This window comes from Mesitornis unicolor, unplaced genomic scaffold, assembly GCF_000695765.1.
Source record: "Mesitornis unicolor isolate BGI_N332 unplaced genomic scaffold, ASM69576v1 scaffold13820, whole genome shotgun sequence".
NCBI lineage: Eukaryota > Metazoa > Chordata > Aves > Mesitornithiformes > Mesitornithidae > Mesitornis > Mesitornis unicolor.
Genome location: NW_010160356.1, coordinates 1 through 11,130, shown reverse-complemented (window position 1 = coordinate 11,130; position 11,130 = coordinate 1). Strand labels below are relative to the sequence as shown.

The following is an 11,130-nucleotide window of genomic DNA, read 5'->3' as shown; positions in this document are numbered from 1 at the left end:
AAACGCGGCTTGCTTCCCGAAGCGCTGTGCTGTAGGTGCCCGGGGATTTTCTGTCGCACACCCCACGGCCTGTCACGGAAGCGGTCAGTCGGTGATGACAACCATTTGCGACCTCCCGGAAGATGTCCTGGTGGAGCTGTTCTCGCAGCTCCCAGCCCGGGATCTGGTCTGCACCTGGGGATGTGGTGGACCTGGTCACCCTATGGAAGCGCAAGTGCCAGCGTGAGGGGTTTTATATCCCAAGTTTGGACAGGAGCATCTCTGACTGGAAGGCCTTCTATATGCTCTGCAACTTGAAGAGAAATTTAATCAAAAATCCCTGTGCTGAAGGTTTGTTTAATTATTTATAATAGAGGGTTAAGAGTTTCCCAACAGTCAGGATGTGGTGGACCTGGTCACCCTATGGAAGCGCAAGTGCCAGCGTGAGGGGTTTTATATCCCAAGTTTGGACAGGAGCATCTCTGACTGGAAGGCCTTCTATATGCTCTGCAACTTGAAGAGAAATTTAATCAAAAATCCCTGTGCTGAAGGTTTGTTTAATTATTTATAATAGAGGGTTAAGAGTTTCCCAACAGTCAGAATGAGTCAGTGGCCTGCATGACTCGAGTACTGCTGGTGTGGTGGGACTGGGCGGCTACTGATGCATCTCTGCTGGCTCCCATCCACAAGCAAACATCCAGACAACTCTCAGAAGTTACTAAGGCCCCAGCAGCCAGTGACGGTTAATTTGCACAGTATGTACAACATGGTCATGAAACTATCAAGTATCAGGATTAAATATTCAGGCAGCTAGGGAAACTTTGTTGTCAAAGACTTGACTAATATGACTGCAGAAGCTGTACTTTATTACTGACTGAGTTTCTTATGCTGTTAGAAAGTTGCTACCTAGTTGTGGTAGCTGCTGACAGCTACATTAAAAGCAATGGCAACATAAAGACAGGAGTCACTTCCAGCTGTAGAAAGATACACTGTACCTGAATACTCATCGAGTAGGTTCCTAGTATTCTTTGTAGCCAAAATCTAGCAAAGATACTGCTGGAAATGGAAGTGAGGTCCTAACGCTTATCTCTGGTACCTATGTTTTTAGAGAATTTTCAGCACTGGAAAATTGATAAGAACAATGGAGACAACTGGAAGATTGAGAAACTACCTGGAGCTCATGGAAGAGAGATGCCAGACCCCAAAGTACACAAATACTTTGTCACTTCATATGGGTAAGAACTGGATTCCAGCAATCTGGACCTGGGAGACCTGCTTCCTCCTCTGTCTGCAAAGGCACTACGGGCTCAAAGGCTTGAGGCAGGTCACTGACCCTTAGCCCATGTGTGGGAAAAGGAAGAAGCTTAATTGACCTTTTATACTAGTTCATCTAAAGAGGCGGGTGTATGGCTGAAAGAATTAACTGCAGTATGTACTAAATTTCTCTGTCCTTAGCAGGAATTTTCTGTAACTTTTTTGTATTCATGATAATCCACTTCCTTCTGGCAAAGGTTAACATTTGACAAGCTTACCTGACAAAGTCAAAGCTCTGTAACCTCTAAGAGTGGTAGGTGTGGTTGTCATGCTTGCAATAAAATCTGTCAGCAGTAAAAGCAGTAGTTTCCTGTTACCAATATGTGCTATACAAGCACAGGCACCCCTCTTAATCCAGTTTGTAGGTAACCACTGTTCTTTAGCTTCACCCCTAGGTAAACCAGTTAATTTCCTTCTCTAGTTCTGGCTATAGAAAAAGGCATGCCTCAGCCTTGCAGGCCCTCAAGGTTGGGATGGGCTTTTGGGGAAAGTGTGGACACTGAGAAGGAAGAGATGCATTTTGTGAAGTTGTGAATATTTCTATTGCTGTTGCAGGCCATGCTTCAAGTCTCAACTCATTACCCTGCAGAAAGAAGGATATTGGAATCAGTTGATGGATGAGAAACGGCCTGAAATTGTAGTAAAGGACTGGTAAGTGCATGCACTGAAAAACTGGAATTTCTGCTTTAAATTTTTATGCTATAAAATTAGTTCATCTTTTTGGAGTTGTAGCTCTTGAGTAAAGCATAAGCTAAATCTAAGTGTATTCCATGGGCTGTAAGGAGGTGGCAATCCTGTGAAGAGCAAGATAGCTGGAAGTTTTAGAACTTCTTCATAGCTATGGGGATGACATCCCTTGTCCTCTGCAGATGGCGATCCCCTTGGAGACTGTTTGTGAACACTAAAGGAAACTAATGCTGTACATACAACCTGCTTCATGATTACTCCCTGCCTCTCTAGGTATGCTGCCAGATTTGACTGTGGGTGCCGCTACGAAATCACAGTGAGATTGCTTTCTGAAGACTACATTGTCCTTGAGGAGTTCCACCCCGAGCCAGTGGTTATAGAGCAGTGGAGTGACGCAAAGTGGCACGAAGTAAGCAGCAGCCCTGTGGGCAGTAGCTTTACATCAGTATTGTGACACTTGAATCTTGCAAGCCTTATCTGGCCAGAAGTCCCAAGTGGCCCTACCTCCTCTACACAAAGCAAAAGCTAAGTCAGTCCTTGCTGTGGACAATGCTGAAGCAGCAGTAGTGTCATGAAAGGGCTAGGTTTGGTTTGTAGGTGTGCCCAGTGTTTTCTAAAGAGTTACCCCCTTGGCTTCTGTGTTATTGTAGCTCAGTCGCTTTAATTGTTTTTCACTTAAGTTTTTGTCTAAATGACCAAGCTACAAGAACACAGCTCTTTTTTTATTGGATCAAAAAAGCTTTGTTTTAAAACTACTGCATGGATGTAATTTTAAGTTTTGCAGACATTACTTCCCAAACTGCTAAACATGTTTTAACTGGTTTGACTGGCTGTAGATGCCCCATTACACTGTTGCTTACAAGACAAATGTAGTCAAGAATCAAGCTTACTATTATGTTTGACTCAAGATCAAGACTCACATAGTGTAGTTGTCTGAGCTTCTTGATCAGTGCTAGTTGTATTTAAGCAAATTAAGAAGAATTTTCTCTTGTCTTTTCAGATGTCTCACACCTTCCAGAATTACCCAGCTGGAGTTCGTTACATCTGGTTTCAGCATGGAGGCCAAGACACCCAATTCTGGGCAGGATGGTACGGGATCCGAGTGACAAACAGCAGCATCACCATTGGCCCCCGCACATTGTTTTGAAGGCACAATATAAGTGTTTACTTTTACCTCAGGACTGTAATCAGGTGGTCTCAGGTGCACTTGTTTGTCTGTACTCTCTGGGTGAGTGTCCTGGCTTCGTCTTGCCCAGCTGATCTCAAATACAAGCAACCAGTTCTTGTTCACAGCAGAACTTCTGCAGACCCAGCCCTTTGGAAGGACTTGTGTCTTCATTTTTCATCCTGTACCATGGATGTTACTGCAGTTACTCATGTCCTTCCACAGGAGGAAGACTAGGACAGTTAAATATGACATCTCTCTTTTCTAGTTAATATGTCCTTATGCTACAGCCAAACACTGAGTCTTAAATAGAAACCCCTTCTTACTTGTTTATGGAACTTATGAAAGAATAAGGCTAAAATGTTTCATTTCAGATTATCAATGCTGTCCTCAAGGGCTCTGCTACAGAGAGACTTTTGTATGGTATTCTCCTGTTTCAGTTTATGTATAAAAACATGTATTTTGAACTCCAGAAGAGATTTTTTTTTTTTTTTGCCATGAGATCAATCGGCCAGTGGAATAATCTCCCAGGGGAACTGGTGGATTCCCCTATATTGGTCAGTTTTAAGGGTGAGTTTGACAGGGTGCTGACTCATTTAAACTGTACTTTTACCTTAGGTTGGACTAGATGATCTGTGTGGTCCCTTCCAACCTGGTATTCTATCTTTCACATCAGACCTCTTATAGCATAAGGAAACTGTCAACCCTTTTTCATAAATGCTGTGTCACTGCCTTTTAGATACTTACAGAAATGGTAAGGAATTACCATCAAAGTGTTATATGCCTTCCCTGTCCAAATACAGCCCACCATTGCTTGAATAAACAGCTAGAGAAAGAGGAGATAAATCCCATAAGGTTTGTAAGATAAGTGCCTTTTGATTGTGCTGGGCTTTTTCCATGCTACCTTTACTACCAAAGTACTTGGTGTGTACTGCACAGTCTAACCCTATATAAAATGTTAAAGCAATGCACACCTTGATCTAATGTATTCTTGCACTTTTTCCTTGAAAGCAGGGAGGTACTTTACTGGCTGTCTTATCAAATGCTCTGACCAACAAGCTCAGCTCAAATACTATGGACAATGTCTTCTACTCCTGTATGCATAGAGCCAAGACTAAGGTGTCCCCCATCTCCTCTGACAGGTGTAGAATTAAGTGTCATTTTTCTGTTCCCTGTTAGGAGTAGAACATTTGGCAAGTGTCCTTGCTGGACAGACTAATTCCACCTTGCTAATGCCACTTAGGGGTGAAAGCTCTCCCATGGAATGGGGAGAGGCCAAGGTTGTTGGTGCCTCATAGGAGTGACAGATCTCACATATGTTCCAGAAAAGGTATGGAAAAGTGGTGGAAGCTTCACATTAAATACACAGGTCCACACAAAATAGAAATACTTCCTCACTTAAAGGGAGAGGCTGGTTTGGACAGAACTCAGCCTAGGTCAAGTAGGGTAAAACTTAGTATTTATTGAAGAGTATTTGGGACAGTCACAGTGGACAGACACTATGTAAGGCCTCACTCACCCTTAGTAGGAGTCCATTGCTCTGGTGGAGCACGTAACAGATCGCGGTATGTCACTACCAATGTGCAATGGAGATGCTCTGTTAAGGTGAGAACTCGATTTGTAGAAAGCGCTGACTGCACACTGCAGTTGGCTACATCCTGCGCCCAGGGGTGCACTGGAACAAAACCTCTACTCACTCTCACACATGAGCGTACAGGGAACAGGCTCTGGCTCCACATTCCAAGTCAGTTCTATATACAGTGGTAAGAGCACTTGAAATAAAGAGGCAGCAACTGCTCTACATTCACCCAGAAGGCCAGCTGATATCAAGGTATGGTTTGTGAGATCTCTTATTCCACTGGAAGATCAGATGAGGCTTGAAGGCAAGGAAGCTTTGAAATCAGGTGCCCTTGTGGGCTCGTTCTTCTACATACAGCTGCATCTGGAGGAGAGAAACAAGTATCGGTTCTGTTTGATATGAAGGTAAGTGAATGGGAAAACAACATCTACAACAAGCTACACAGGAAGAGTTTGTACCTTCCCTATAACCAGATTTCCTGTTTTATTATGAGGAATCGCGCCCTGTTTTCATTACTGGCACAGACATCTGCAAGACTAAGTTACTGCTCAGCAATATTAAAACTGTTGCCCTGCAAAAAACTGTAGAGCTGGCATCAGAGTAGACAAAGCCTAGAACTACATCCAGCTTCAGCCACCTCTGCAGCCAGAATGCACTGCTCACCTTTAAGATATCAGATGTCATAGTTTTCAGGGGAATAAGCCGGGGGTCATGCATGTGCACGTCTTGTTCATCAGCGAGGATCCATGGGAAATCCTAGGGCAGGAACACAAGGTGATTTATTTGCAGAGAGCCTGGCAGACTGCAAGGTGAGCTCTCTCTTTCTCAGCACTAGGCCAGCATTAAGTGACTGAGATCCTAGTGACTGACGGAAGAAGCGGGTCACTCAAACCTTTCATAACAGCAAACTGTAACACTTACATGCTTGGGCCCAAGACTTGGCATAATTATCTTCAGTTACAGCATCAAACTAATGTTAAGGCACTTCACTTATTCCAAAGGCAACCTCTCACTTTAAAAAAATAAGCTCTTAGCTAGCATGTTCCATTCATTACACCAGCATTTAACTACAACTCCAGAATGCTCAGGGTGTGGGTTTCTGTCCTGCTTTGCAAGTTTAAAGGTTGGCCTACTGTACTACCAGTTTCCATTACTAAGCAGTACGCAGCAGACTTCCATTTTAGAACAGTTTTATACTTCCCCAGCTTTATTAATTGTGCCTTAGGACACCCAAAATAACTTGAGTCCAGGGAAAAAAGTTTCCCTGAAACTAAGCAAGAATTCTTAACAAAAAAAAAAAGTCTTGCTTTAAAAAGTGATCTGCACACACTTTCCTGCAAGATAAAATGCATTTGTGTACCCAAAACTCACTAGTTACTTGAATCTTGGTCTTCCTTGCTATTTATAAAGAATCAGCAGCCATCCAGACGTAGTGGATGTGGGATGAGGGCTTTTTTTCCTGTTGCTTAAATTCAAGTACCTATTCTATATGTCAGAGTACTTTAAAGTGACTGAGCAGGCGTTACGCAGTAAGTATTGTTACAATCTAATTCAGGTACTGAAGCAGCTATTATCTGCAACTGTGGCTGGTGTGTGGTGAATGTGCTCAGAGTAAACCATTTGAACACATTCAAAGCAAAGTTGTGAAGTGCACCTAGTGGCCTTAACCTCAGCGATGCAGAAACGCTGTAATTTCCAGACTTTGCTCTGCAGCTTGCTCACACACAATCAGTGGCCAGAGCTACCACTCACCTTTATCACTTGGATCTTCTCCATGTTCCTTGTGGCAGCCTCCCGGGTGTGAACCAGAACTGTGAAAGTACAACCTGCAAGAGAAATGGTAGGCTCCAGATCAGGGGACAGCTAACAGAGGATCAGACACTGTTTGTCTCTAATCAGGCACTGCCGTGCCATGAGGCTGTATGATGTGTTTACCTGGGGGATTGTTGTCAAGCACAGCATCGCACACGCTGATCTTCAGGATGAAGGCACGCAGTAACTGCTCCACATGAGACAGCAGGGACTCTGAACTGGTGAGGAGACAGCGGCTGTTACTGGCAGGCAGCAAAGTACTGGGGCCTGGAGCTGCTTCCAGAACCCCTCTGCAGAGGCAGGTGTTGGACACCACGGACAAGCAGTAATGGAAACTTTACCTAACGGACAGAAGAGGCGGCTGGGTGATCTCAAAGACAAATCTCTCCACAGGGTGGTGCTCTTTATCCAGGATCACAACCACAACTTTCTCCACATCATTCTGCAAAAACAAAGATAGAAAAATGCTTTCCTTAAAACAAGCTGTCTTCTGCCCCCAGTGTTCTTCACATGCTTCTGAAGTGGGAGTATGCTTATTTGTTGTGTCTTCCAGCACTAGCTGTTATTTGGATAACAAATTGAGTACTGTCAGATTACTCTTACCAATCAGAAAAAAAAAAAGAAAACAAAAACAAATTTTTGCAAAGCCATTTCTTGCTGGATGTTAAACTGATAGTTTATTGCCAAGGCCTAGGGAGATAAAGCGCTCTAAACAGCGCATTTCTCTAGATACTGTTCTGGAACAAAAGAGGAGATGTACAGCCATCTCCTTGCATCACTCTGGAATGGACAATGATAAGGAAGTTAAGATACGCTTAGATCATTGGCCAAATATAGCAGCTTTGTACTATCATAATGTAAGACTGATTTACTCCCATTCTCTAAATGCATGTTAAGGTTGTCTGTAAAGAGCAGAAAATTCAAAATCTGCCAGCTTCCTACCTCCTGACGTGTTTCATATGGTCACACCTTTCTCTTACAAAACCTAGAATTCAAACAAACCTTTGCTTGCTAGCTTACAGCAACGTATTCAGACTGCTCTGCCAGAAAGGTGCTTAAACTTCAAGGTATTCAAAAGTAGAACACTAACATGTAAGATGAGGTAACTGAAAACATACAGATGTATATCCTCATGTGCATTTATTAGATGTAACTAAATGACAACGATCAGCAGCAAGGCAGGGCCTTAACTGCAAGCAAAGGTTATGGAGGCTATTTTTAGTAACTTTATGAGCTAGTATATTGTATATGGTAAACTGTAAATAAATTTTGCAGTAAAGACTATTTGCGTTCCTTTAGTTTCTATCAAAATCCCTTGGAGTACTTTTCCCAGGTGCCCAGTAGGATCTTGCCTTCTCAAGCAGCGGCTTTACGCAGTGCAGCGTGTCTTGGATGTACTGATTCAGCTCCGGGTGGCAGGACATCTGCAGCAAATACAGGGAATAGTCAGAGCTGTGTTCTGATGTGAACCAGGACAATGCTGAACAGGAAGATTTAAACAGAAGCACCAGTGTGTTACAAGACACTTGAGTCATGCTTCAAATAGCACTATTCACTGCTAAGTTGCCGATTTGAACCAGTAATTCTTTCATAGAAGGGCTAAGTAGCTGACACAGACCACTGTACCCACACAGTGGTCATGTACTGGGAATATATACCCACAGTAGTATATTAGGAATAGTATATTCCAGCCACCTCTACTTCCTAGGGAGCATGCTTTCACATTACCTTACTGCACATAGCTGGGGTAACTGCCTACTACTGTTGTCCATGATGTGTTTGTTCCCTGAGTACTGCTCTATCCTCAGCTACAGGCCTGTTTTCCCTATTGGCAGGAACTATGTTCTCTTCAAAAAATGAGTTTGCACATTAAAACAAACTCTGGAAGGGCTTTAGTTTGTTCTGGTGAGTGTTGACCAATTCCAGCTCTTTTGCTTGTTCATGTGGCTGTCAGCTTCCAGGAAAATCTCCTACCTGGACAGGTACGTTGTATTTTTTCCTCTTCTGAAAGATCCCAATAGGGTAAACTTCTCTGACGTATAAGATCAGGTGAACAGCCACTTCTAGAAATTCTGAAAGAACATCTGCAACAACTGAAAAACAAAAGTAAAGGATGCTGAAGTAGGGTGGGGGGGTGAAGCATGCAGAGCAATACCATATACTCATAGGAATTTTCTTTTTAAGGTATTTTTCTCCGCATATATTTCACCTGCTTCCCCTTACCTGCAGGAAGTTCAGGGATAGAGCAACCCTCCAACAAGCTTATGTGACAAGAAGCCTTGCAAGCACACCAGTCTGCAGCTTAGCACAACACATTACCTTGCCCAAAGTTAAGGTCCTGCCGCGTGAGAGTGGTCATCTTTCCCAGAAGCTGGAAGTAAGAACAAAAAATGTTTATCCTCTGGCTCCTGTATTATTAAAATTATCATCCAGGGAGCCATCCACTTCCTTAGTACTGCTGAGCTCAGACCCAAACTGTCCTCTGCGCTTATTCACAGCCACATGAACACTGCCACAACAAACCTGTGGAAGGTTTAAGCACTCTTCATAAGCAACACCACCGTCAGAAATCACCAGTAGTGCAAAAGAACAAAGACAGTACCACCGCTCTGTATGTTCTGGCTCACACCTCAGATTGACAAATTACTCATAACTTAATTCCTGCTTTTAGTTTTTAATTTCTGCTTTTATTTTTTTAATTTATTGGGAAAAAAAGGCAAAAAATCTGTCCAGACCACAGTTCTTCACTGTCTCCCTCATTAATGCATTTTGCTACGACTGGAGAATTCACGATTCCTACTTGGTAGCATTAGGTTAACAGTTGAACTTGATGATCTTAAAGGTCTTTTCCAACCTAAATGATTCTGTGACTCTGTGCAAGTTTAGACAATCACTTTTCAGGAGCACCAGAACACTATTTTCTTAAAGCCACACAAGTGTTCTCGTAACATACTCCTTTTCTAACCCCTATATCTCCTTATAACACAACAACTTATCAGTTCTATGGGTTTATTCTCTCACCACCATGAAACATTGCTTGTTCAGGCCAGGATCTGCACCTTCTATTGACACTGCACAACACAGGTACTGCCCATCTGCTGTCCACTACCAAGAGCTTCAGAGTCTGCCTCTAGTCTCAAGAAAATGAAATCTTGCACAGCTGCATAACTGAGATAACACGAGATTTGTCACACAGAGTCATGGAATTGCTTGGTTGGAAGAGACCCATAAGGATCATGGAGTCCAACTCCCTGCTGCTCACAGGACCACCTAAATCTAAACCATTTGACTAAGAGCATCACCCAGACACTCCCTGAACTCCTTCAGGTTTGGTGCTGTGACCACTTCCCTGGGGAGCCTGAAATTTGTGACAATTAAAAAGAGCAACACATTATTGTGCCAAATCAAATACCACGTGCCAACAATCAAACAGCAGGCACTGGGGTCCAGTGTTCCAACAGCTTTCCTTACATAGCGCAGTCTGTGCCTTACATGTTTTAAGCTAGAGTGTATGTAATTTTCTACTACAGATTTTAATTTGTTTCATTATTTTATCCATACTCTCTGCATGCACGCGAACTGTAACCACTAAGAGCAGCACCATTGTTCATAAAATGCATCTCTCTTTAAACACCTCCAGGAGCACTGTGGCTCCATCAGTAACACAGGTGTCTACACAGACCTCCAATAAGCCAGAGTCATCCCAGTCAGCTGTTCAGCCACTGATTTTCAAGCTGCTTCAGTTGCAACAAACCATGTTTTTCAGACCTACAAAGGATTACTTCAACTCTCACAAAATAAGGAGCTACTCTCCCTTTTTAAATCAGAATCTTACCACTACAAAGGCTCTCTGGAATATTAGTGATCTGCTACAATAAACAGAATGAAGATACTTAAGCTGCAGTAACTCTCAAATCTGTACAAAACATCTGCATCAGAGCAACACAAAGAATCTGCATTTTTAGAGGTTTAGATTCACATCCTCACCTAAACATCTCCCTTTGTTAAACTGAGGCCACAGTAAGGCAACAGCATCCCAAGAGACCCACTCTTAATCACAGTCACAAGGTTAGACCTAAGAACCACACATCTAATACTCCCTCATGTTAATGTTTTGGATTAACTGATTGGAGCAGTGCCGCAGTTAACAGCCTTTCATCTGTTTGTTTGCTGTCCTATATGTACCAGGTCAATTTCCAGAAAAGTCACCCCACCTTTCCAGCACAAAAAAGCACTGAGGGATGGCCAGGGGCAATGAGGAGGAGTAGGTACCAGGAAAAAGAAAGCCTGCACTTTCCTTTGTGGTACTGTTTGGAAGTCAGCAACCCCTTACTTCGGAAGAAAAGGGCAGCAAGGAGGCAGGGGTATCATGTCATTTGGAATCCATCATCTTCAAAGTGCCCGTGCCTGTTACATGGGCTCCCGCACTAGCCCAGAATAACCAGCACAGGCCTTCACATCGCCTTGCGCTGCACCCTGCCCTCTTCATGGCCTCAGAGAGCAGAAGGGAGAATCCCCAAACGCGCCTTCACCGTTTCACACAACGGTTCCTCTAAGGACCGGGCCGACGGCAGGACAGATCGCGGCTTTCGGG

The 11,130-nt window shown here is 43.4% G+C and overlaps 2 protein-coding genes across 2 annotated transcripts; one reads left to right on the top strand and one right to left on the bottom strand.

The window, feature by feature from the left end:
- The first annotated feature begins 94 nt into the window (after nt 1-94).
- Nucleotides 95-3,127, top strand: LOC104544805 (F-box only protein 6-like). Its single transcript, XM_010189777.1, has 6 exons — nt 95-185; nt 363-530; nt 1,088-1,214; nt 1,849-1,944; nt 2,254-2,389; nt 2,981-3,127. The coding sequence occupies exons 1-6, from the start codon at nt 95-97 to the stop codon at nt 3,125-3,127; spliced, it is 765 nt and encodes a 254-aa protein (XP_010188079.1).
- A 1,466-nt stretch (nt 3,128-4,593) lies between these two features.
- Nucleotides 4,594-8,902, bottom strand: MAD2L2 (MAD2 mitotic arrest deficient-like 2 (yeast)). Its single transcript, XM_010189766.1, has 8 exons — nt 8,856-8,902; nt 8,511-8,629; nt 7,889-7,960; nt 6,878-6,978; nt 6,660-6,754; nt 6,477-6,550; nt 5,388-5,480; nt 4,594-5,087 (listed from the first exon to the last, which is right to left on the bottom strand). The coding sequence occupies exons 1-8, from the start codon at nt 8,893-8,895 to the stop codon at nt 5,046-5,048; spliced, it is 636 nt and encodes a 211-aa protein (XP_010188068.1). The 5' UTR covers nt 8,896-8,902; the 3' UTR covers nt 4,594-5,045.
- Nucleotides 8,903-11,130: the final 2,228 nt, after the last annotated feature.